At 36.8% G+C, this 26135-nt stretch overlaps 2 protein-coding genes across 3 annotated transcripts; one reads left to right on the top strand and one right to left on the bottom strand.

Moving 5' to 3' along the window:
- The first annotated feature begins 291 nt into the window (after nucleotides 1-291).
- Nucleotides 292-5320, top strand: LOC137939052 (mitochondrial import inner membrane translocase subunit TIM50-like). 2 transcript variants are annotated; one of them, XM_068784223.1, is made up of 10 exons: nucleotides 292-573; nucleotides 1354-1442; nucleotides 1531-1567; nucleotides 1846-1907; nucleotides 1979-2092; nucleotides 3564-3668; nucleotides 3765-3863; nucleotides 4424-4580; nucleotides 4714-4816; nucleotides 5047-5320. In XM_068784223.1, the coding sequence occupies exons 1-10, from the start codon at nucleotides 324-326 to the stop codon at nucleotides 5090-5092; spliced, it is 1062 nt and encodes a 353-aa protein (XP_068640324.1). In that variant the 5' UTR covers nucleotides 292-323; the 3' UTR covers nucleotides 5093-5320. The 2 variants fall into 2 exon arrangements, with proteins under 2 accessions (XP_068640324.1, XP_068640325.1); XM_068784224.1 differs by lacking the exon at nucleotides 1846-1907 and having other exon boundaries at nucleotides 1531-1572.
- Nucleotides 5321-5556: 236 nt separating this feature from the next.
- On the bottom strand, nucleotides 5557-24644 carry LOC137939531 (putative nuclear RNA export factor SDE5). The gene is made up of 13 exons (XM_068784814.1): nucleotides 24527-24644; nucleotides 23305-23842; nucleotides 22449-22474; nucleotides 20955-21020; nucleotides 14450-14508; nucleotides 14118-14356; nucleotides 13952-14028; nucleotides 13795-13851; nucleotides 13110-13177; nucleotides 12930-13027; nucleotides 12729-12799; nucleotides 5767-5903; nucleotides 5557-5684 (listed from the first exon to the last, which is right to left on the bottom strand). The coding sequence occupies exons 2-12, from the start codon at nucleotides 23840-23842 to the stop codon at nucleotides 5781-5783; spliced, it is 1422 nt and encodes a 473-aa protein (XP_068640915.1). The 5' UTR covers nucleotides 24527-24644; the 3' UTR covers nucleotides 5557-5684; nucleotides 5767-5780.
- Between the last annotated feature and the right edge of the window lie 1491 nt (nucleotides 24645-26135).

Below are 26135 nucleotides of genomic sequence, written 5' to 3' on the forward strand. Positions count from 1 at the left end.
GTTATTATCTTTTATTATTGATTAAAATTATAAAAAATTAAAAAATAAGACTATGAATACATGGGAAAATAAAAAATAAATAAGAATTTAAATATTAAATATGGTTAAAAATAAAAAAAATAAAAAATAAAAAATAAAAAATTATATAATTATATAAAATTTAAATACGATATATATTTTATATTTCTTTTTCCTAAAATAAAGGGTTATGGGTAAATTTACGTCCATTTCAGACTCTCATTGCCTCTTCTTGTTACATTCTTTGGCTGGTGCAAGGCTGCGACGCCTCTCCATTTCTGTCGTTGCCTCCAGGCTCCAGGCTAATGGCATTCAGCGCGATGCGCGTCGCTCTTCGATCGCGTGGTCTGGTTGGCCATGTCCGCAGCAGACCCTTCTGCTCGAAGGAGCCGCTCGTATCCGGGAGTACAGTACTGAATGATCAGCTTCCTCCGCCGTCTGGTCCTGCTAACCCTTCCTCGGAGGACGTGGAGAAGAAGTCTCGGGGTTTTCTGAAGCTTGGGATCTTTGGGATGCTCACAGGAGCTGCTGCAACAGCTGGTTTTGTCAGCTACGGTTAGTTTACTGGGTTGTCATTCTTTTTTCTCTGCGTTTAAATTCTTTTCTCGGTTAAAAAACATTCGAGTTAAAAGGGTTCGTCGTTAATACTACTTGAATTGATCATGTGGCGATGATATTTATATTACTTGAAGAACTAAAACTTTACAAAATGGAAAAAGAAAGGAAAGAGGAAAGAAACTAGGCAAGATACTGTTTGGAAAACTGGGAAGTGGTAATAGTTAATCATAAGTTCCAGCAAGCTCTGGGTTGACCCTCTTTTAATGTCTTTTATACTGATTGTCATTGACCTATTTAAGCAAAAAAAAAATCTGCTTCATTGTCCAAAGAAACCAAAATATCAACATCCATTTTTTCTGTTTTATAAGTGATTATATAGTTTGCCAAAATAGAGCTTGAAATTTTCTTATGCTTAGTGCATCTCCTGTGCTTTCAAAAATCATCCATAGGAGTTATTGTTAACTTTAAATAGGATAAGAAGGGAGAAATTGTCTTTTCTCCTATTGATGTTGTTTTTGTGGGTTGGGGGTATTTTGCACTGTAGATTCAAATAACTCCTGAAATTATAGTTTGGATAGAAACTACTTTCCAGACTTGATTCATGCTGTAGTTCCTCTTGAAATGCTCCACGATGCCTCTCTCTCTCTCTCTCTCTCTCTCCCTCTCCCTATTTTTTCGAACTCTCATTTGGTTTATCTTTGTGTGTGCCTGTGTTGTAAATTGTGTCCACTTCCATGTCTGCATTCTGAATTTCATGGTAATCATGCACCCACCCAGCATACACCTTAGAAGAAGTGGAGCAAAAGACAATACCTTTACGTGAGTCAGCAAACTATACCGCACCTGATGATGCATCCATTCTTGATGTAGGTAGAACTTCATTTACTTTTTTGTGCTAAAACATTGGCTTTTACTATTGGAAAAATGATATTGTTGTTTTTATCGATTGAACAGAAAATCTTGGCACGCCTTTATTCTACAGCCATGACAGGTGAGGTACCAAGTTATGCTTTAGGTGTCCTGTTTCAGTTTCCTATGGCAGTTTTAATATGTCACAAATATATCCATGCCATCTAAAAACTAAGTAATATAGACGAGCGTAGGACAATAATAATCTATACTCTTTGGTGGCTTATATATGTTACCCATTTTTTCCTTTACTTCCTAAAGAAACTTTGTAGCTCTTTGTAAGACCAATTGTCTTCTAGAATCATCGTTCACGGGAAATGAAGGTGCTTTCTCTTTTTCTTTTTAATTTGTCCTTTGCAGTTCCTGCGAAAGGGGTTGAGCTATATATTGATATTAGAAGGTCTATTGAGGAACAAGTCCGAGTATGTATTATCCATCTAATGCTTGAAAATTATGGCCCTTCATCAAACTTCATCAAACTTCCATTGTGTAGGGGTTTACTGAACCAGCATCCGAGAAGCTTCTACCTGATTTGCTTCCCCAGGAACAACATGTCTTTACACTTGTCCTTGATCTCAATGAAACCTTAATATACTCTGATTGGAAGGTAAAGTTGTTTGTTAATTGTACTAAAAGTGTAGTTTTAGTGTGTAACTTTCAACCTCCTTTTTTGTCTTTTATCTATATATTTATCTTATTCCACATGTTCAATCTAAGCATGAGCAGCTCTAACTTCTCTTTATTTGTCACATACCAATAATAAGGTGAGACTTCTGATTTAACACTTAATTTATGTATTATGGCTCCTTAAATTCAATTGAACAAGTGGCTTATGAGAAGGTGTTCAACTGACTTATTGCCTATGCACAAAACCTACTCTGATGGTTGTCTACCTGGTCTCCCATTTTGGTTAGTTGATATACATTCTGAAACTTACCTTTAGTAGCAAATAAAGAAGTTGGAGAAGTTTACCTTGATCGCACCCCAGTTGTCTCTTGTAATCCTATGTCCAAACACGGTGGCACCTCATTTTGGAAGTTCCATTCCTCAATTATGCAGCAAAAGATAAAATTTTAAGGTAAAATGACCTCTAGAAGAACCAATTAGCACACCAAGTTGTCAAGCACAAGAAGGGTGCCTGCACGGGTTATTTTTTCATCTGCAGCACAGACCTAGAGAGCAAAAAGGGGGAATTGGACACTCTTTGGATCAAGAACACAGGATTGATATCTATTTCATGCCTATTACCTCATGGCAAAGGAAAGATTAGGGACACACCAACACCCAAAATGCACAGGAGTGCAATACGGAGGGAAAAAAAAGGAGAAAGGAGGGAAATTTTACAGCATTGGAGTCCTCAGAATAGCACTAGTCAATGCTTCTCCAATTGATGGGACATATAAGGATAAAAGAGGGAAGAGACGGGAAACATGAATAGAAAAGCAGTTACGTCTTCTCTGATACCATACAAAAAAAGATAATAAGCAAAAGAAAGACAAAAGTAAAAAAGAAGAAGTCACCAACTGAAGGCTGGAGGAGGAGGAGGAGGAGGAGAATGAGAGAAGAGAGAAAGGGGAGGCATGGGCTAATGGTTCGAACAATGTTGGGTTGTTGAGCTTTCCCATCCTCATTAATATGAAACATGACAAGTACCATTACGACATAACATAAATTACAATGCTGTCTAAAAGGGAGAGAGAAGTCTATCTTTCAACAACAAAAAAACAACAACAGTAAAAGCACTTCAGAACGACCATTAGATAATAGCCGCTATGCTACACAAGCAACTTATGGTTTAGATTCTCTCTGAAGATGATCTGCTTTCAGATTGGAGAGGCTTATTGGGTATCAGAGGCATTGATGTTTTCAGCTCAGTTCATTTTTCTTTAATGAAATCATCATTATTTAAACAAAAAAAAAAGAAGACTAGGAGCACTGTATCATGTGGAACTATCTCAATTTTTGGATGCCTGTTGTAATTCCTATTCTCATCATGTCTGTTAATTTCTGGTTTGTCATTCAATACACACACTGCATGATCATCAATCTTCTAAAAGGAATTTTTTTGCTGTATAAAGCGTGACAGAGGTTGGAGAACATTCAAGCGACCTGGAGTGGATGCATTTTTAGAGCATCTTGCTCAGTTCTATGAAATTGTTGTATACTCTGACCAGCTAAGCATGGTACAGTTTATTTTCTTGCTCTATTCAGAAGTCCAGGTTTATGCTTCTTTTAACAGATTGTTTGCTTCTTTTTATTGATTTAATATGTGCTTTTAGTATGTTGATCCGGTTATTGAGCGGTTGGATCAGAAGGGTTGTATACGATTTCGGCTATCAAGAGCTGCGACCAAATATCAAGATGGAAAGCATTACCGGGTATGTGATTCTCCAAGAAAACTTATTTAGTTCTGTTGAGTGTGAAAAAAAAAAACCCTCATTGAAAAATGAGAAGAAAAGTTAACGGGTTATACGGTTGAGCAGTGTGTGTGTGTGTGCGCGCTCATATCTCAAACCCATTATGTGTAAGCTTGACCGTAAGGGGGAGTGTTGAGTGGGAAAAATGTCTCATATTGAAAAATGAGAAGAAAAATTAATGGGTTATAAAATTGAGCAATAGGCCTTCTAAGTGGCTAGTTATATTGAAATAGAATTAGACTCAACCCAAAAATATCACTAGTTCTTACTACGTTTCTACTAAACAATAGAGTTTTGACATGTGATTCTTTAAGAAAACTTACTGGTTCGTGGATCTTTGCAATTTCTGTTCTTTTTCATCTTCAATGGCCTAGTACTGTATTAGGAACCTTGTTTTTAATATCAAGGGGAAGCCTTGAGATTTTAACTAATTTAAAAGCTAAAAGTTGGTTGTATTAATTTTCATATTTTGTTGCCTATATATAACTTTTCTTTAATAGGCTGACCTTTTGATCTGGCAGGATCTATCAAAGCTCAATAGAGATCCTTCTCGGATCATTTATGTGAGTGGAAATGCTCTGGAAAGCAGCCTTCAGCCAGAAAACTGTGTTCAAGTCAAGCCTTGGAAACTTGAAGCAGATGATACTACTCTCTTGGATCTTATTCCATTTCTTGAATGTGAGTCATTTTTGTTCTGCTCAAACTGCTGATAATGAGTTGCTAGCTCTGAGAACTTTATAAGTTCTTTATAGTTGACTTATCAAGTATATTAGAAGTTATAGAATTTCAATTGAGTATGCTCTTGTGACAGATGTAGCACGCCATAGGCCTGCTGATATCCGACCTGTACTCACTTCTTACCAAGGTCTTGATATCGCTACCGAATTCATTCAGCGTTCTAAGGAGCATCAGCGGTAACATCCCTTGTTCTATTTCTCTAACCTCTTAAAAGAAGGAAAGAAGATCTTATGTAACATGTAAGGACCACAAAATACTATAATGAATCTAGAAAACATGCTAGACAAAATTAAATTGTACATTAGGCATGAGATTGCTTACAGCCGCTTGAGGTTTTGTTACATCTATCTTCTTCTTTTTTTTTTTTGTTGATTCTATATCATTTCATGTAAAATTAATGTTTCAGGAGGATGCAAGAACAGAAGCAACAAGGGAAGTTTTGGCGACGTTGAGTTGGTATTTGCACCTGGCAGAGATTGAAGATCTAGTAGCTTATGGTCAAATGGCAATTTTGCAGTCTTAACTGTGGCTAGGGCAATGCAGAAGTTGTAGCTTATTTTCTTTTGAAGAGTTTTTGCATTTTATTCCTGTTTTCATTGTATTGTACATATTGTAGTTCTCTTGCTGTAAAATGGCAAATCAGTTTTCACCTCAATGAGGCTCCTTTTGATAGTGTTCTTCGCTGCATGATTGGCTCGGAAGGCTGTTAAACTAGTCATAGAAAGATAGTCAAATTAAAAGGACATTTTGTGCACTGATATCTTTCTGAAAATTTTCTTGTGCTTTTCTATATTCTGAGCTAAGAGGGAGGAAATCAATTGGATTTATAACATTGGTATGAACAATGTTTAATATGAATTATATAATAACAAACATAATAATTCAATAGAGTAATAATTCAACGAAAGTTAAGAAAGTATTGCATAAAAGTAAATTCTGAAGGATCTCTAATGGATCTCCAATTAATAACCATTATAGTAACCTGACTCCAAACATTCGATTTCATATGCAATGAAAAGATCTCTCTTGGCTGACAGTATGGGCCTGCTCACAAGTATGAGAAGTTAAGAACAGAAAAAGAACCTTGAACAAAATTGGTCTCAAATAACCTCAACAAAAAAACTACCTGGAGAGGAGGGTTCAATATCCAGTGTTTTTTGCAAAACTCAACTTCCTTGTGTCAATCTCATCCATTTTGATTTTGATTGTTCCTGCGATTTCTTCACTCCATTTGATGCCGTGTTTCTCCAGAAGCTTGATCACCTGTAGCAAGCACATTATAAAGAGATCCACCTGGAGGTTTTATACAATATGGAAACTGTTTCTGCTTCCACATATATGAAAAGATTACAGTGCAGCGGTGGGCCACTTTATGGAAGTGAACCATAAAAAATCTGTAATGCATCCATAAGAGATGGATTTCCATATGTCATATATTTGACTAATCAGAAAAAACAGTCTGGCTTGTTTTATTTCAATTTTTTATTTTTTCCATACGAGAAGATGGAGGCTAAGAAAACTGCTGTCTTAGCCAATTTCTACATAGCGCACTAAAGTGCTTGAGAGAGCTATAAGGTCAGGGGGAGCAAAATCTACCCTAACCCAAGTTATAACAGGCCGAGTGTGGGTTTATATACCAACCAGTTTAATTACAGTGTCACGCTGACATAGGACCTAATGGTTTCTGGTTAAAATTGCTCTAAACAGTAAGAACCAGGCTGAATAAGTCTTTTTTGCTATATTTGAACCATATCAAATCAGCCATTTGATACGAAACATGGGAAACACTATCTCAGCCATCTGATCATGATCAATGGTGGACGGCTGAGATGGCCATTTCCCTAATATATATACTACATGAATAACTTGCCTACCAATAAATCTTTTTTTCTAAATTTATGTTCTTATGCTTCCTTCTTTTTTTATATGTTTATCAAAAATGTATTTCTAGCATTAGATTTATTGGATTCCTGACGGTCCATGTTGGGTCCACATTTGTGACCAATTTAACTGTCTAGGAATTGTCTATCCAACCATCAGCCTAGCAGTTGGTAGTAGGCTCCAAAAAATATTTCGGACTTTTCTTGTCAATTGAAGCCAATGACAAAAAAAAAAAAAAAAAAACAGAAAAGAAATTTAATATTCACATCAGTGTCTAAGATTTGTTAATAAGCAATTTTGGACCAAGCTGATATTCAGCAGAAGACAAATTCAGGTAGTCCGTCATTTAAGTTGTGCTCAGCTACGAGGTCTCTCATCATTTAGATGCCACTCTGTTTTACACAGGAAAGCTCAAGACGTTATCTCTCAACTCTCTTGATCACTAGACTCTTTTAAAAACCAATCCTTTTCTTTCCTTCCAAGCAAACGATCTATCCAATTATGAATCCATGGAAGTGAAACATAAGATCTGACAATGAAACCATGAAGTCTTTCTATCCGATCTTACAGAACAGCCAATACAGGCCTCGTAGGGCTATTTGTATGTTGGCACTAGAAGTCAATGGAATCATTTCTGTAAAGCATCTGCTTCAAGGGGTGGCAACTGGCTGAGTTTATCTGCGTTGGTTTTCTTTTCACCCCTGTTAAAATGGGTCAAAGGCCCTATCCCAAAATGACTAGCCAACTTAGGAAACTTTTTTACCAACTAATAAACTCAAGATCTTTGTACTCACTAATCTATGTGAGACTATTCCTTAACACTCCCCCTCACGTGTAGACCCTCTTTTGTGGCTCTACAAGTGGATAATTTAGGAGTAGGCAGTTTAGGTGTAGGCCCTCTTTTTTGTGGCTCTACAAGTGGATAGTTTTAGGTGTAGGCCATCTTTTGTGGCTCTATAAGTAGATAGTTTAGGAGCATGCCCACATATGAGTACTTGCTCTGACACCATGTTAAAATGGGTCAAAGGCCCTATCCCAAAATGACTAGCCAACTTAGGAAACCTCTTTACCAACTAATAAACTCAAGATTTTTGTACTCACTAATCTATGTGGGACTATTCCTTAACAACCCCCCTTTGGTCATTGAGTCAACTCTCTTGCAATTTTTTAAGATATCCTTGAGCATAAGTATGTAAGACTTGATGAAGTTTAACCATATACATGAACTTCTAAAAACATATATGAAATTCATGAACTGAAACATACCTCCGGACATGGCTTCAATTTCCGGCGAACAGAGTGTCTCGTCTATCGCAGAGGCTCGTCGATGGTAACGTTCAGGTTTGCCTCTGCTAGACCTGACCCATTCTTATAGTCCTCTTTTCTATCAAAGGAGACCACCAACCGACGGGAAGGTGAGAGTTTGTAACTGTTGCCAGTTACAACCGGCGACCACCCGGAAGGGGAAACACCAAACGACGACGGGTCACAATGTGGTGACAGTTTATCAACCGTCTAACATTCTCCCACTTGACCTATACTCATACTTAATATGTATCATTGATTATTGATACATCTTCAAGAATGATTCCTATAGATATAATATCCTTATACTCAAACAAAGAAGATTAAATTACATGAATAATGACAGTAAGTCCTTTAGAGCAAATATTACCTTCCACATATTACAAAGCAACTATCTACTTTGAATTAGAACCTTATGTGGCACATTTCTTTGAACTTTCATAATGCTCATTCAGGATCACCTTTTATGTATACAACCAAATAAGAGAAGACACAAATGAACTTAATGAAGTTTTTCAATTGACAAATTGCGATACAAACATAAAGAGAATCTCAATTACATAAATTACTTAATAGAATTGAGTCCCATATGTTCAACATGTCCCTTATAAGCAACGGGTGGTAGACCACTTTGTTTGCTTTGACATGTTCTCGAATAGCTAAAACTTTATGTCAATATGTTTACTATGTCTTCCGCTCTTATTGTTCTTGGCCAAAAACACTGATGCGGAATTGTCGCAATAAATCCTTAATGACTTAGAAATTGTGTCAACAATTTCAAACCCTGAAATAAAACTCCTCAACCATATAGCCTGTGATGACGCTTCAAAACATGCTATAAACTCTGCTTTTGTGGTTGAAGTAGCAATCAAATATTGTTTTGCACTTCTCCAAGAAATAGCTCCTCCATCTAATAAGAAGACGTATCCTGATGTCGACTTTCTCGAATCAAGGAAGCCAATAAAATCAAAGTCTGAATATCCAATCACTTCCAGATGATCAAATCATCTGTAAGTAAGCTTATAGTCTTTAGTCCCCTGAAGGTATCACATGACTTTCTTTGCAGCTTTCCAATGGTCCAAACCTGGATTACTTTGATATCTGCCCAACATTCCCATTGCATATGCTATGTCAGGTCTTGTGCAAACCTGAGCATACATTAAACTACCAACTACGGAAGTATATGGAATGTTTTTCATTTGTTCCCTCTCTAAATTATTTCGTGGAGCTTGTTCCAAACTCAATATGTCACCTTCACAATAGGTGCAACACCAGATGAGCAATTATTCATGCGATCTCTCTCTAGAATTTTGTTAATATGGGGGGGTTAGTCCACAATGAAGTAGAATGAATTCCCCCCGCATTACCTAGTTTATTAAAAAATGGCGTTAGTGTAAAAAGAATTGAATTGAAGTGAGATTACACCGTTTCATTCGCTCAGGCAAAAATGGGGGAAAGCTGATTCCTACCTATTTTGCGAATCACCCACTTTCCTCGCGCCACGTGGGTTGCGTCGGCCTTCCTCCCTCTCGGCCTCCCTCTCCTCTCCCTCTCGACCTCCATCGTAGAGCACGGGAGGCCGAGCCTCTGTCGCAAAGCCTCTCGGCCTCCCGACTTCTCTTCTCTTTCGGCCTCCTTCTCTTCCCCCTCACTTCTCCCTCCTCTCTGCCTCCTCTCCTCTCCCTCTCGACCTCCGTCGCAGAGCATGGGAGGTCGAGCCTCTCGGCCTCCCAACTTCTCTTCTCTCTCGGCCTCCCTCTTTTCTCCCCCTCGGCATACTGTCGGAGCGCCGCCTTCGTCGCCTTCGCCATTGCCAGTTGCCGTTGCCCGCTGGCCCCAAATGAATATCATTTTATATATAGGACTAAGAAAATTATTTTGCTCCCACTGACCTTATGGTATATACATTGATCCATGATATTCTCTGTAAAACCAAATGAAGAAATAATATCATGAAATTTTAAATACCACTGACGGGAGACTTGTTTTAGTCCATATATAGATTTCTTAAGTTTACAAACCAAGTGATCATTCTGAAATGAAACTGTCAGGTTGTTTCATGTAAACCTCTTCTTCAATGTCTCCATTGAGGAAAGTCGTTTCACATCCATTTAATGTAACTCCATATCAAAATAAGCTACTAATGTCATGATTATCCGAAATGAATCCTTCTTTGAAACAGGAGAGAAGGTATTGTGATAATCAATTCCTTCTTATTGAGTAAATCCTTTGGCTACAAGTCTTGCCTTATATCTTTCAATATTGCCTAAAGAGTTTCTTTTGGTTTATGGCCTTCCCCCCTTTAGGCAATTTAACAAGATCCCAGACTTAGTTTTTAACCATTGAATCCAACTCTTCCTTCATGGCATCATTCCATAATGTGGATTTATGGCCTATGAAAACGTAATAGGATCATCTTCAGCACAAATGTCCACGTCAAACTCTTGAAGGTACACTTCATACTCTGAAGAGATTGCAGATTTTCTAACTCTTGAAGATCTTCTTAATGGTACTTCAACATTTTCAGGTTGAGAATGTTGGGTAACCAGATCTATAAGAGTATCCTCATGATGAGATAGTTCTTCAACTATTGGTTGTACTTGAATAATCGAATCCTGATGATTATCATGAATAACAACCAATCTATGTGAAGTTGTAGGAGCTGGTTGAGAACTTGTATGCTCCTCAAAAACTAAGTTTCAAAATTTGCTACTCCCACTAATCTCATCATTCTCAAGGAACCGTGCATTCTTAGATTCAACAATTCTTGTCAAATGAGATGGACAGTAAAATCTGTATCCCATAGACTTTTCTGCATAGCCAATGAAATGTCCATTGACTGTTCTAGAGTCTAACTTTGTCTCATGTGGATTGTAGATCCGAACTTCAGCTGGACAACCCCAAATATGTACATGCCTTAAACTAGGTTTCCACCCTTTCCATAACTCGAATAGCGTTTTATGAACCGCCTTGGTTAGAACCCTATTGAGTACACAGACTGCAGTTTTGAAATCTTCACTCCACAAAGACAATGGGAGATTGGAGTTACTAATCATACTCCTCACCATGTCCATTAATGTTCGGTTTCTTCTTTCAACCACACCAATTTTGAGACGGTGAGCCAGGCATTGTGTATTGTGGCACAACACCTTGTTCCTCAAGAAACCTTACAAAAGGACCAGGCAATTGTCCTCTTTTAGTGTACCTTCCATAATATTCACCACTTAGGGGAATAATAGAGGAATCAAAGTTTGGGACAAACAAAGTTTTAAGAGCTGCAAAAAATAGACAACAGGCTAAATTTTTTGAATATTTACCCATGTAAATAATCCAAACAAATAAATCAGTGTGTCATTATAATTTTTCTTGTAGGCTTACATTATAACACATATGCGATTTATGTCTCTTTATGATGGGACCCAGAAATTTGTTTGTAAAGGAATATTCTAGGCCTGTAGGCAACTAGAATTTTTCTTTCTTTCCCATCCTGATTAATCACTTAAATATAACATTTACCCTGTAGGGTTAAATAATTATATCTCCATAATTAATCACAATTTTTTTTTGTCATTAACTTTATTGACTAAATGTAATGTCACTAGACATTTGCATAATTAAGAATGTTGTAGCAATTACTCAATTATTCAAATGTATACAAAAAATGTGACATAAAAATAATTGACTAAAATTAAGGTCAATTATTAATTCTTTATATTTAGGTCAACTGAAAATATGCATAAAAAATGAATTATGCATAAAACCTAAATATTTTTTTACAATTGAAAAATTAAAATAATATGCACAGGATACAACTATATGTTCATGCACAATTATTCCATTCATATGAATTTAAATTGCATAAAAAACAGATACTGCAATTATAAATATGTATCAAGTGTGTATCCAACAATAACACTTAATGGCAGATGGCCTAATGGTCATTGGTGCCAGTGTTATTTCCAAAAAACTGATTTTGAGAACCGAGTCGGCTTGGGTGAGTTGACACAACGGACGAGCAGACTCAACCCGTACGAGTTGACCCTAATTGTCCGATTCGCTTCAACCCGTCCGACTCGTCTAAGCCAGTCCGAGCCTACTCAACCGGTCCGAGTCAACTCGTTATTTAAATGAAACAACTTTAACCTAAGTTTCAAATTTCTTTTTTCTTTTTATTTCTACGTGCTGGTGGTCATCTTCAACCTCCAGCCACATGCAGAGGAGGGGGGACACTCGATGGCTTCGACCGTCAGTCGCTGTCGTCTGACGGCGACGCTCGCAGTGTCGCTCTCCACGGAAATGAAGCCATATTAGAGAGAGCTGGCTCTGATACCAAATGATGAAGTTTAACCATATACATGAACTTCTAAAAACATATATGAAATTCATGAACTGAAAACGTACCTCCAGACATGGCTTCATTTTCCGATGAACAAAGCGTCTCGTCTATCGCAGAAGCTCGTCGATGGCAACGTTCAAGCTTGCCTATACTAGACCAGACCCATTCTTATAGTCCTCCTTTCCATCAAAGGAGACCACCAACCGACGGGAAGGTGAGAGGTTGTAACTGTTTTTTTTTTTTTTAAATGATGCTGAATTTTATTATGAGAGCTTGTAATTGTTGCCAGTTATAACCGGCAATCACCTAGGAAGTGGAAACACCAAACGACGACGGGTCACAATGTGGTGACAGTTCGTCAACCGTCTAACAAAACTCACATACTAGACTATAGTTTCTACCATCGACCTAGAATACTACATCGTATAATATATTTCTTACCTAAGGAAAACAGAAAATAAATCATAAAACTTATAAGGTAGATTGATTTATCATAAGGTTAACACGTCAGCTGTCTGGAACTTTCAGCTTTAAAAAAAAGTAGTTAAGGTGGAGTGAAGTCTTACCAATCGTCTTCGAGCCCCCTTTGTGATGGTATCATCACCTAAGTCCACAATTACTTTAAGGAAATCAATACCTGACAGTAAAGAAAGAAAACAAGTTCACATAAGAAACTTTCCATGGATAACAACATCAGAAACTGAAAAGCGTAAGATACTGTTATGAATGTTAAATAAAGGTAGTGGAACTAGACTCAATTGGGATACCTGAAAACAATGAAAGTTGCAGCTTGAGAAGGCGTATGGCTTCTCTTTTTTTTAGTTCATGCAAGTCAACAGTCACTACAGTTGAAGCATTTGCATCTCTGCAAAACTAATTCATATTATGAGTCATCACAAATTAAGAAGGATCAGTAAATGGCACTTTGCCCATATGTAGCAATTAACCTGATCTCGTGCATTTTTTTAGCAGATTTATCATCAGCTTCCCGAGCCTTTTTGTGAAAATGCTTGCCCTAGATTCACAAAGATGTAGATTCCAATAAATCTCATATAAGTTATGAAAGACCAACCTGCATTATATATACTTCAGACAAAAGGAACAGAAAATCAGGCTGAATAAGATCCTTCTTCAGAGCACCCCACTAAAAATTATATTCCCACCACCTGCCTCTTACATATACGGTAGAATTCATTGGTCATTAAAGAAGTAAAATTTTCATATTTGTAAGAGACATCCGAGTATGGTATCACTTAGTCAGAAAAGCAAAGGATGTCTCCCACACTCATCCATTCCAAGCTGGGGTATCACTTGTCAATTGGCCGTTGATCAAGTCAAATAGATATATAGACAGAGCATCCTAAGTTCACATTTCATACTGAATTGGAGGTGATGCAATGACAAAATTTCAATCCTAAAGTCTAGAAAACCTCTCTTAAAGGTGTCAGGAGTATCAATACCAGTCAATGGTGTGTAATATATTCAATGATAAGATAGTCAAGTGCCTTCACAATTTTATTTATTTTTAATCTTTAGACATTAATTATTTGTGCCTAAGTTATCTCATGCACCTCCAAAAACATTAATTACCAGTAACTTTTGTATCAAATGGGCAAGGACAGAAAAACAAACCTGTTCTAACAAGTAGTCAACACGGTCTTGCTCTCCACTTACAAACGCTTTGACAGCCTGATAAGAATATGAGACTTGTTGAACACAGAACTCCTATGATAGTAAAACAATGAGAGACAGGTGGTTAGCTTCAAGAATCTTGGTGTAAGCTACTCACTGCTTCATAATATGCCTTCATTGCATCCCAGTTAACCTTAGATGACTTTCGAAGGGTGTCATACTTATCCTCCTCGTCTACAATTCCAACAATAAGCAAAGTCCATAAAACACACATCAAAGATTAAAAAAACAAGTCTCAACCTCTAAAACTTTAAAAATTTCACCTTCTTCTGAACCCTCAACGTGTAGCTCTACAATTTTTGATGAACATTCTGAAGAGATATCATCTGGATGACCCGATACTATTGTACGGCTAGCTTGGCTCGCTCTACTCAATTTATAAGTTTCCTCAGGAGAGTCATCATTGGGCATCACAGGAGGCCTATACCAAGCATTTACAATATCCATAGCAGGATCAGAGTACTTGTCCTTCATTGAAGGGGGTTCCGTTATAATCTCATCTCTGCACCAATATGAAAAAAAGAGTGAGAGGACTGAGAAATGTAATAATTTTGTCACATTTTTAACGTACATTTATTCACATTGACAAGCACACCTTCCTCCAGAGTACTGTCTCTGTGCATTTTGCAGCAACATAGAGTGTGAACCTGCAGGCTGCAGGAGGATCAAGGTTAAAATAGAAGAATACATTAGAACAAGAAGAAGTTTAATATGGGTCCAAAAAGGTCAAAGCAAGAGAAAGCAAATGAGCATCGAACTAACGAATTGGAAGAACAGAAGCATCTTGTTAAAAGCTTCCATTCAACAAAAAGCTACAATAGGAGGTATAAGTTTGAATGGTTCCTCATCATTGTCTAAAAGTGAAGATCAACTCCCAAGATGGCTTATAGGCTATCTCAATCACCCACGATACTTAATTTATCAGTGCATTCGCTAAAAAAAGAAATATCTAAAATTCAAATTCGAAAAATAATTAAAATCAACAGAAAACGATTGATGGAAAAAAATCTTTATCCTCGGCCCAAATGGCGACAAAGACATTTGATGAAAGCTTATATCTAATTTGAAACACAGAAGTGATTTGAAACATTAATTAGTGAAATGCAATCAATAAGTTGATTTATCATCATCATTACTAGTTTGGGCAGAGTCCCATATCCATTATAGTTTGGGTTCTCCTGGGTTGAGAAATTGGGCAATAGACTTCCTAAGGTAGCTACTCATTTTGGGATTTGTTGGAGTTCAGGAGTTCAAGTTTTAGCCTTTATCTTCCATCCTGGTACTTGAGACTTCCACAAGAATGGATTCATTGATTTTCTATTATGATTATCTTTAAAGTTCCAATTTTTGTTTCTTCTGTGTGTCAGAACCTGTTGGTTCATGGCTTAATGTGTCACAAAGTTTAGTATATGCTGTTACCTATTTCGGTGTTTGTGAATGCCCATTTAGTGGATTTTCCTATATGCACATTTTAAGGAATAGTCCCACGTATATTAGTGAGTACAAAGATCTTGAGTTTATTAGTTGGTAAAGAGGTTTCCTAACTTGGCTAGTCATTTTGGGATAGGGCCTTGGACCAATTTAACATAGTATCAGAGCAGGTACTCATATGTGGGCCTACACCTAAAAACTATCTACTTGTAGAGCTACAAAAGAGGGCCTAAACCTAAAAACTGTCCACTTGTAGAGCCACAAAAGAGGGCCTACACCTAAACTGCCTACTCCTAAATTATCCACTTGTAGAGCAACAAAAGATGGTCTACACGTGAGGGGGAGTGTTAAGGAATAGTCCCACATAGATTAGTGAGTACAAAGATCTAGAGTTTATTAGTTGGTAAAGAGGTTTCCTAAGTTCGCTAGTCATTTTGGGATAGGGCCTTGGACCCAATTTAACACAAATCTGGAAAGATTGTTTTTTGCTTTTTTGGAGGTATTTCAGTACCAGTACATTTGGGGATCTTAATAGTGTGCTGTGGGCTGTTTTAAGTGCTTATTACCTGTTTGAGTGCTAATCAGTTGGTGTTTGAGCATCAGCTTGCATATCTTCTTCTATCATCTACTACTCCTAGAAAAAAAAAAATTATTGTCTGTGAAGAATTATAATTCTGTTCCTTTGTGTTGGAGACTGTGATTGGTGAAATATTGCATAATGGCAGATCAAGGTGAGTTTGTCACCCCTGCTAGAGATTCATAAAAATCTGAGAGTAAAAATTCTACTTCAATTCAGGTTACTTCTGTAAAATTGAATAGTTCAAACTACGTCTGTTGGTCTGATTCAGTTATCTTGGGGCAAAGGAAGCTCAAATATTTTAGGTATGGTCCTCCAATCCCAACGAATTGTGACTGGAATGAGATAATTATCAAGTCATGGTTTGGCTTGTCAATAGTTTGGAGCCCAAGATTGGTTCACAGGTTATGACTTATAAACTGCCAAAGGAATGTGGAAGACTCTTGAGTCTCTTCATTCTTATCAAAGTAATCTGTCAATGATTTATTAATTGTATTCTTGATATGATACTATGATGTGTGGGAATATGAGTGTCATTGATTACTTTCGTGAGATGCAGGCTGTTCTTTAGAAAATTAGCAACTACCATCCGTTTACTATTGATGCAGAGGCTTTAAGAAAGAAAGAAAATTAGATGCAAGTGGCTCGATTCTTACATGGTTTAGGATAAGAATATGATGCTATTGGAGTGTAGTTGTCAACAGATGATGATGTGCCTACGTTAGAAAACGCTTTCTCTAGGGTTTTAAGAGCTGAAGGTGTACTTCTGGTATTAAGGATCATAAATCGGTTGATGCATCGGCTATGAATTCTGTCCCCAGAAGAAAATAAAATCAAAAAGTGTCAGGGGTTGTGAAGTTGGAGGCAGTGGACGTAGTTGACCACAGTAGAAATTGAGGAGAAAGAAAATGCATATATTGTGGCAAAATAAACCATCAGTCTTACAGGTGTTGGGACAAATTCGGGAAGCTTGCATGGGCTAATTCTAGTCTGATAGATGTTCCTGACAATAGTGGTGGTAATGATAAGTTTGCGCATCTATTCAAAATCAAATTCAACAGTTAGTTTTGAAGTTAGGACAGATGTCCACTTCTTCTGATAGTTCAGGTTCTGAACCTCCCACTGCTAGCAACACTCTTGCAACTTCAAGTTTGCCGGCCTTATATGTGTCTTCCTCTCCTTGTTATATCATTCACTCAGGTGCTTCAGCACACAAGTCTGCTATGTCATCTCTGTTTTTGTCCTTATATCTTCTCCTCGTAAATCAGTTGTGTTGGCCGATGGTTCCAAGTCTACTGAAAAAAATTCAGAGGGAGGGTGTGGTCTAGGCCACATGTAGTTTATCTTTGTCATTTGTCCTATATGTTCCTAACTTTCCCATCAATTTGTTATATATGAGCCAATTGACAACATCCTTGAATTGTAATGTAATGTTTTCAGCCACTGGTTGTGTTTTTTAAGACTTGAGGACGAAGAGGATGATTGATGGGGACAAGAACATGATAGATTATACTACCTTGAAGGGTTACATAAGACTAGTGAACTCCATGCAAAGATTTCTCTATACCAATGGCATATTCTTTTGGGACATCCATCTCCAGCTAAGATACGTTCACTTATTCCTTCGTCTCCATGCTATATCCATCTTCTTTTATTGCGATACTTGTCATCTTGAGCACCATAGGGCACTGTTTCCATTCAATCATCATACAAGTAGTTTTGTCTTTGAAGTAGTTCATTCTGATGTATGGGGCCCATATAGGGTACTTAGGATCTTTGGGTTTAAGTATTTTTTGTCCTTCATTGATGATTATAGGTGTGTCACACGGATGTATCTCCTCAAGGGAAAATATGAAGTGTTTAATGTATTTCTGAAATTTTACTATGAAATAAAGGTTTTGTTTGGTGCTTCTATCAAATTTCTGCATAGTGACAATGAATTATAGTTTGTTGACAAGAGATTTTTCTAATTCTTTTTTTGCCTAAGGCATCTTGTCCATATACCCCACAATAGAATAGGTTTTCTAAAAGCAAAAATAGGCATTTGCTAGATGTTGCTCAGACTTTTATGTTTCACATGAAAGTTCCTAAATCATACTAGGTGGATGCAATACTTACCGCATGTTACTTGATTAACCACACGCCTTCATCTATTTTGCATAATAGTATTCCTTTTCAAATTCTGCAACCTATGAGACCTCTATTTGACACTTGTCCTCGAGTGTTTGGCTGTACATGTTTTGTCCATGCGGTTGGGTCCCTGGTTGACAATCTTGTTCCTAGATTAGTCAAGTGTTTGTTTTCGAGATATCCACAAAATCAAAATGGTTACAAGTGTTATGATCCAAAAACCAAAAAATTATATATTTTGGTTGATATGACTTTCTTTTAGCATATTACCTACTTCATGTCTTCCGTAAGAGTCTGTCTTCCTTCCTCCCTCAATCTGACTCTTCTTCTTCAAGATCCAGTGATGGATGCTCCTAACTATATACCACTACTACATCCATTGGAGAAAGTTTCTAGAGATTTCTCAAAAGTATATCAAAACAAAAAGAATGTTACTACAAATGGTGAAGATGAAGCTCCTACAGAGTCTTTGTTGTCCTTCCAAGATTCTTCTCATGATGCACCACATGATAGGCAACCAATGCTTTGTCCTATTATATCTCCTTTGACATCTGATAGTTCTGACATACCCGACTTAGATCTCGTCATGCACTAAAAAAGGTACCAACCATTCCATCTCCAAATATGTTTCCTTTGATATTTTATCCTCCCAGTTTCACTCTTTTGCTACTTCTTTGTCTATGAATTCTATTATGTGCATTGTCCTAGAGGCACTGAAATATTCGAAGTGGAAGGTAGCCATGGATGCTGAAATAAAGGTTTTACTCTCTAGAGGTACGTGGAGTGTGGCACTCCACCTGATGCAGTAATTGTGGGATGTCCTAGGGTGTATACAGTAAAATACAATTAAGCGTTACAAAGCTCAACTTGTTGCACAAGGGTAGATCCAGACTTATGTTGTGGATTTCATTGATACATTCTCTTGTGGCACGACTCAATTTTGTTCATATCCTTATTTCATGGTCGTTAATAATGGATGGCAGAAACATTAATTAGACATTAAAATGCCTTCTTGTATGGGGGACTACCAAGAGGATGTCTACACGAACCAACCTCTTGGGTATATTGCTAAGGGAGAGATTGGTAAGGTTTGCGAATTAAACAAGATAATTTATGCATTAAAACAAAGTTCAAGAGCGTGGTTTGAAAAATTCAGTTAGGTACTCACTGCCTTTGGCTTCTGTCAAAGTCATTGTGATAATTCATTATTTGTTCTCAGAAGTTTTCTTTTTTTTTTTTTTTTTTTTTTAAGAAGAAGATGTATTAATAAAACGGAAGAGAATTACAAAATTTGTGGGAGCACGTCCCTTACAACCAGTGATTGTAGGGTAGCTCCCTGCCTGGCAAGCACATCAACCGCCGAATTAGCGGATCTCGGAATGTGAGACCAAATAGAAGGAAACATTGAGGTAATATCTAAAATTTCTTTAAAAGTATCCCAATGCCTCCACGGAGGAGAAGACGCGTTCTCACACCAACCTATCACCACTTTGGAGTCCCCTTCAACATGAAGAGGCCCCCTACATTTATCTCTGAAGATACGAAGACCGGAGAGGAGACCATGCAATTCAGCAGACGTAGAGTCTGATATACCAAGGGGGCCAGCATAAGTGAAGAGCTAATTACCAGAATGGTTTGAAATAACTCCTCCGAAACCAGAAATACCAGGGTTGCCAAGAGATGAACCATCAAAATTTAACTTTAGGAAACCAGGATCAGGAGGAGTCCATTCTCTCATGACCGAAGGCTTTTTCCCAATGTGCATCAATGCCAAGTTTCTCCAATTTTCACGAATGGAGGAACCTAGATAAGGAGAGAAAGCTTTCTTGGTTAATAGCTAAGTTGATATTTGCCCAACCACTCTGTCCGCAACTCAGTCTAAAGATTCTTGTTCTCAAAAGTTCTACCGAAGTTGTGATGTTGATTTTTTATGTGGATGACATCATCCTCTGAAGAAGTGATAAAGTAGGTATTGAAGAAGTAACACAATATTTGGAACAAAACTTTCAAAAAAAAAAAAACCCTTGGACAAGTGAGGTATTTTATGTGTATAGAGGTGACTCGAGGTAATGATGGAGTTGTTTTATCTCAACAAAAATACATTACAGATTTGTTACAAGAGTATGAGCTTTTAGGTGCAAAACCAGTTGATACCCCTACAGAGGTTAACCCAAACCTCCATGATGATCAAAATCTGGTAATGAAAGATAAGTCAAAATATCGGATCAGTTATTTTCTGTTTTAATTAATTTTTTATGTAAAATAATGCTGGAGGGGCAACTTGGTCAATTCATGTAATTTTCACTTAAGCTGTTTAATAAAAGTGTTAGGAGTCGATTTCTGACTCCCAACTAGGTGCTGACTCTCGCACCTTTCTTCTTCTACTCTGTCTACTTCTCTTCTATTTTCTTTGTTTCTTCCTTTATCTTCTCCTTTATTCTTCTTCATGATTTCTTTGCTACAGGTTTTATCAGGATTAAAACATGCCCTACTTATTATCATTGTACTAGAGCCAGGTTGAAACCAAGTCTTTGCTCATCCCCATAATCCATGTCTCAAGCCTCTTTGAAATCTTCTCCATTAGGCCTGGATGTGAGAAAAAGAAACAGAGGAAGTGGTACTTCTGCCTCTGTTATAAAGATGGGACCTATTACATTTCTAAATTTGGATAATAGGCCTCCTAGGGTAAGCTAATCATTGGGCGAACCCAGCCCCGCTTATCAATCATCATCAAGACCTTGCGCCAACTCTATTGTCATCAGCTGCACGAGTCCTTTTTCCTCTTTCTGATATATCAGTTACTGGAAATCAGGAGTAATTGTTCCACTTCAAGTGAAAAAACAAGACAAAAGAGACTCAATTTCTTGCAACTAATAAAAACTTCATTTGGATAAATCTCAGCAAACTAATTATTCAAATATTTACACTAAATCATCCAATTAAAAAGGTTGAGGGTGAATACCTTGCTCATATCATCTTTTGTCTTGTTTGATTCAGCACTTGAAATACTCAACAATTTCTCCATGCCCTACAAGTAAGAAAGAAGAAGAAAAAATGTGTAGCACAATGGACCAACTTAAGAAGGCAAAGCCAAAAGATGATATTCCAAACATATTCATCAATTTTCTATTTGTTATTGGTTGTTGATTTGTATGTGCATACCATGTTTTGATCTATCTGACAATATGAATCAAATTTCACAGACGTAGATACAATATAAGGTCCAGATTGTTGAAAAACAAAAAAAAAAGCTAGAAAATGAGAAATTGGAGAGGCCTTTGATTTGAATTGTCCAAAGATCCCACTTGGTTTGTCTTCTTATAGAAGAAAGAAAAAAGTAAGAACATATCACCTTGGAACACTGAAAGCATTGCCAATATAATAAAAAACAACCAAAAGGGAATGGAATTTAATCTGGACTAGCAATCTCTCTTAAGGTGCCATCTCAAAAAACCAATTAAGGAACTATCGTCAGAGTGAAAGCAAGAGAATAAATTAAAAAAACAAAGAAATAAGAAAAAGAGAACCATGTTTTAGAAGACCCATTCGTCATAATTTCATTTTTTATCATTGAATAGAATCATCTGAGCCTCTGTATCATCTGACACAAGTATAAACACAATGTATGGACATTTCATGTACACAATAACTTAACCGCTAACTAGTTCTGGCTCTGCAAGCTTTGATGTATAGTTGAGTATCATAGTTCTTCCAACTATGGATGAAAGTAACAGCGTACATTTCATAAAAACTAAAAAATAAAAAAATAAAAATAAAAACACCTGTGTATATATTTTTCTATTTAGACGATAACAGCGGTACATGAATATCCTTGTACATCTATCATGAGATGACTATGATTATTACTACAGAAAGAGAACTGATTTTTTTTTAGAGTTTCTAAGAGAGCTTGAGAGTTCTTTGAATTTTATTCCAGAAAACGTTCTTGAGACAAATTTTGCTATAGATGCCTCAATAACTAACTGGCTTCCCCCCTACCACAGCTCTCAATTTTTTCTCCTTCCCGCCTTCATTTCTACGTCCATGAAAAGATAAATGGTGAAGAGTATGACAAATATGAATGTCTTGTCTATTTCAAAAAAACTATATGAATGTCTTGTATTTTCCGGCAAATCATATGGTTAACACATTAAGCAAAACTTTCAGCTTAGTGACTGGAAATTTTGTACAAGGAATTTTTTCAAAGAAAATGTGCTTAAATGGAACTTCAGTACCTTCAGCAAAGATAAGAAACCTAAAGAATATTTCATCAACATTTTACAAAAAACTATTTAAAGACTAAAGAGGCTTCAGAGCCAACCCATATCATAGTTTTTTAATGTACACAAAAAACAAAAAAGTAACATCAAATGTATCAACACTGAGTTTATCAAAGAAAATGTAGGTGAATCCATGAAAACAAAGTACCATGCATGAGAAGAATAGCAACTGTTACCTTTCTTGCGTCATATCCAGAGCAACCTGCAAGCACACAATGCTCCATCATGCATGATAGTAAGTGAGTGTGTTTACAATTTGAAATAATCAGTTATAGCTGAAAAATGAAACAAATACAACATGCAAACAGCCAAACGACACAAATGATGCTTGATACTCATCATTCTCTGGTATTGAAAAATAAAAATAAAAAGGAAAGAAAAGGTATCACTGCATTTATTTCCATTGATGGTGCGATATATTTATTCCATCAATGGTGCAGAAAAGTGTCACATATTCATTCCAAATGCTGCACCCTGACCATTCAAGGCTCATTCAGATTCAGACTACCAATCTGTGATAGAATCAGGAAGCATAAGAGCTACATAATGTTTTATTGGCTAGGGAAAAATATTTCTGCTTAGTTCTTAAGTCAATTTCAGTTCCAGCTAACTTCCAGAAACTAAACAATGGAATAATGCCCACGATTATGGGACATAAAGTTTTTAATCGAGGGGAGAACTGAACAATATGATCTTCCTAGAATAACTGGTACTAAACTACTATTCAATCTGACTGGAGACCTCTTCTAGCAAGAAAAAGTATTCATCTTCCCTCCTTCAAAAGAAAGAAAGCAACAATAAAATACCTAAAACAAATATTTGACAGAAAATAAAACCGGGTCATGATACGAAGCTGCCGGTGATTTCACACGTAGAGTACCAAACTTTCAACCTTACTAATGAATATCATCAAAGCCGATATGAAAATAGAAGTGGTGGGATCAGGAACTTCATGCAACTGATTCAAAAAGTTACAACACAGACAAGGCAGATTTATAGTTTCCATATGCAAATAAGGAAAATAATACTCACAAAGAACGTCTTGAATCACATCCATCTCAAGCTGGAATCCTTCTCCAAGCATTTTGTACAGAAAATTCTCAACATCTTTATTTTTCAGAGGCTTATTTCTTGGTGCAAAATCCGATTCAGCTGCATCGCTGACAAGATCTTCAGTCGAAGAAGACCTCATTTTCAGTTTCACTGGTTTTGTTGCTTTGTACGAATGATTTTCAGAAGCAGTGGACATACGGTGTCCTTTTCCTCTGACACTTGAAACAGTACCAACAGAAACGGAAAACTTTCTAGGCTTTGACCCTTTAGAAGTCTTTGTTATATCAGTTGGCTTCTCATCTCTCTTTACAGGTGATGAAGTACCGCTACTTGCACGGCTCTCACCTTGCAGGCCATAAAGAATCTCACCTGCCAAATCCACATTACGCCCAGCTCTGCAGTAGGCAGAGGCTATTTCTTTAAGTTCAAAAGTTGTACCAAAGGTATCAAGCAATGCCACTATGTCCTTTTCCTCAATATCACATTTTTTAGGACTTGAACTAGACGAAGCCTCCATCTGATGTGCTCCAGGGATCGAAGGTAAGAGGGAGCAAAACAAAGAGAAACAGAATTAGTGGTGAGCTTAGGGAATGAAAGAAGCCCAAAGATGAGAAATTTAAACCTGGTTGTCATTAATTCAATCAAATTATGGTCGTGCTTTTCCAAAAAAAAAGTGAAATAATACATGATTAAAAAAAAGACAGTTTCCAGTCGTTGTTTTAGCAACACAGAAAGCCACTTGATCAACATCGATCACTTCTCCCCACTATCAAATCCCCCACCGCTACCACTAGACAGTTCATTTAATCATTAAAACAAAAAACAGTACGAGAGAAGCAATTAAAAACACAAGCAGTTTTCATTCGTTGTTTTAGTAAGACAAAAAGCCACTTGATTAACATCGATCACTTCTCCCCACTGCGAGCACTAGACAGTTCATTTAATCTTAAAACAAATAAAACAAACAGTAAGAGAGAAACAATTAACACACAAGCAGTTTCCATGCATCGTTTCAGCAAGACAGAATGCCACTTGATCAACATCGATCTTTCTTCTGTTTCTACCTCAATCCAACACAACTAAAACCATATAATTAAAATGAAAACCTCAAGTAGATAAACGAATTCACATAATTACGGCCATTTGCCAATGACTACTCCAATTCCTCATCCAAGGGAATTAAAAAAAAAAAAACGACTACCTCAATTCACGCAGTCTGATTCAAGCGAATAGAACGACAGAGAAACAGAGAGTGAGTTGTGTATGATCCGCGCACGCCTCTCTCTTACTTCTCCCTCTAGAAATACAGACGCGTGATTCCTTTCCAGTGGAAGCTGTCGGGAGAGAAGGAATAAATGGTACATGAGAGGATTAAAAGAACTCGTTTAAAAACTAAAAAAGGCGCCTGGCGGGTTTTTTCTTTCCCCGATTCGGACGGTAGTGCCCTTCAGGATGAGCGATTCGAACTCGGAACCGATTCAGACCCTTGAAATCCGAGTTGGGGCGATTCGTGCAAAATAGAAGGGGTGATCTCACCTTGAGTAAAGAATTAGTCATCTTCCAAAATGCAAGTCGACTCACCCAAATTGCGAGTCTATTTGAAAACTCATGGAAAAAAATAAGAATTTAATCATTATTATTCCCAAAAATAGTTGCTAAAAAATAAATTTTGATTATTATTTTATTTTTATTAATTATTTTTAAAAATAATAATGATCAAAATTTTATTTTATTTTATTTTCCGTGAGGTCCCAAATAGACTCTAAGAGATTCCTTTCGTTGAAACGAATGTGGTCCCATCGTCATGTGCTTGCAAATTACTTTGTTGACACAGAATCTCTTCTTTCGATTGATGTAGATATGGGCGGTGACATTATCGCATCAAAACTTGGTGCCCAAGTAATGTGTCACATCTGATACATTTCAAATTTTAGATAGCTCGATCAAATTTCAAGTAATTTGTATTTGTAAAGTTTGAATAGGAAGTTGATCATTTCGAATTTAACTCATTGAGACATAAGAGTTGCACATCTCATAAAAAAAAACCAAAGTATTGATACTATCAATTCGCCAAATCGTACAACCATGGAACTAAGTGTTTGTTCAGAACCCATGGAAAAGAAAAAATTAAAAATTAAAAACTAATAATTATTATTCCTAAAAATAAGAATTTAATTATTATCTCATTTTCACTAACTATTTTTAGGAATAATAATGATCCAAATTTTATTTTATTTTATTTTTTAAAAAAGAATGTGGTCCCATGGTCATGTGCATGAAAATTACTTTGTTCACACAAGAGTCTCCATTTTTGGTTGATGTGGATATGGGAGGTGACACTATTGCATCGAAACTTAGGGACCAAGTAATGTGTCACATCTGATACATTCTTTCATATTTGTAGAATTTGAATAGGAAGTTGATTAATTCAATTGAACTCATTGAGACAAAATCCAATTTTAAATAGGAAAAACTCACATATGGGCCTAAGGGATGATAAGGCGTCTATATTGTAAGTGGACTGGGCCTAACCTGATCCAAAACAACAACCTTCCAAAGTCCAAATTGGGCATAATAACTTCTCGGCAACATTGAAGTTGAACTTCAAATTCAAAGCAATTATTTAATTCAAATTGGGTGTTAGTGTAAAAGAGTTCAAGTGTATTGGAAAACAGATTTTAGTGTTAGTGTCCAAAATAAAAATATCATGTAAATACGCTGAGCAGGTATTGGGGCCAAACCCTACGAAGTCATTGGCCCTATCGAAGGAGATTTTGTATTCCTTTAACCAGAAGGGCCCCCCGAGAAGT

This window comes from Aristolochia californica, unplaced genomic scaffold (genome assembly GCF_029961685.1).
Source record: "Aristolochia californica isolate CCGP_79_NKW_82.1479 unplaced genomic scaffold, dmAriCali1.0.hap1 SCAF_8, whole genome shotgun sequence".
In the NCBI taxonomy this organism is placed as follows: domain Eukaryota; kingdom Viridiplantae; phylum Streptophyta; class Magnoliopsida; order Piperales; family Aristolochiaceae; genus Aristolochia; species Aristolochia californica.

Coding starts and splice junctions, on each gene's coding strand:
- LOC137939052 (XM_068784223.1), top strand. CDS start 324: ATGGCATTCAGCGCGATGCGCGTCGCTCTTCGATCGCGTGGTCTGGTT. Junction 2,093..3,563: donor TAATATACTCTGATTGGAAG/GTAAAGTTGTTT, acceptor TGCTGTATAAAG/CGTGACAGAGGTTGGAGAAC. Junction 3,669..3,764: donor ACTCTGACCAGCTAAGCATG/GTACAGTTTATT, acceptor ATGTGCTTTTAG/TATGTTGATCCGGTTATTGA.
- LOC137939531 (XM_068784814.1), bottom strand. CDS start 23,842: ATGGAGGCTTCGTCTAGTTCAAGTCCTAAAAAATGTGATATTGAGGAA. Junction 14,509..20,954: donor CAAAAGATGATATGAGCAAG/GTATTCACCCTC, acceptor ATCCTCCTGCAG/CCTGCAGGTTCACACTCTAT. Junction 13,178..13,794: donor TTGACTACTTGTTAGAACAG/GTTTGTTTTTCT, acceptor TTGTGAATCTAG/GGCAAGCATTTTCACAAAAA.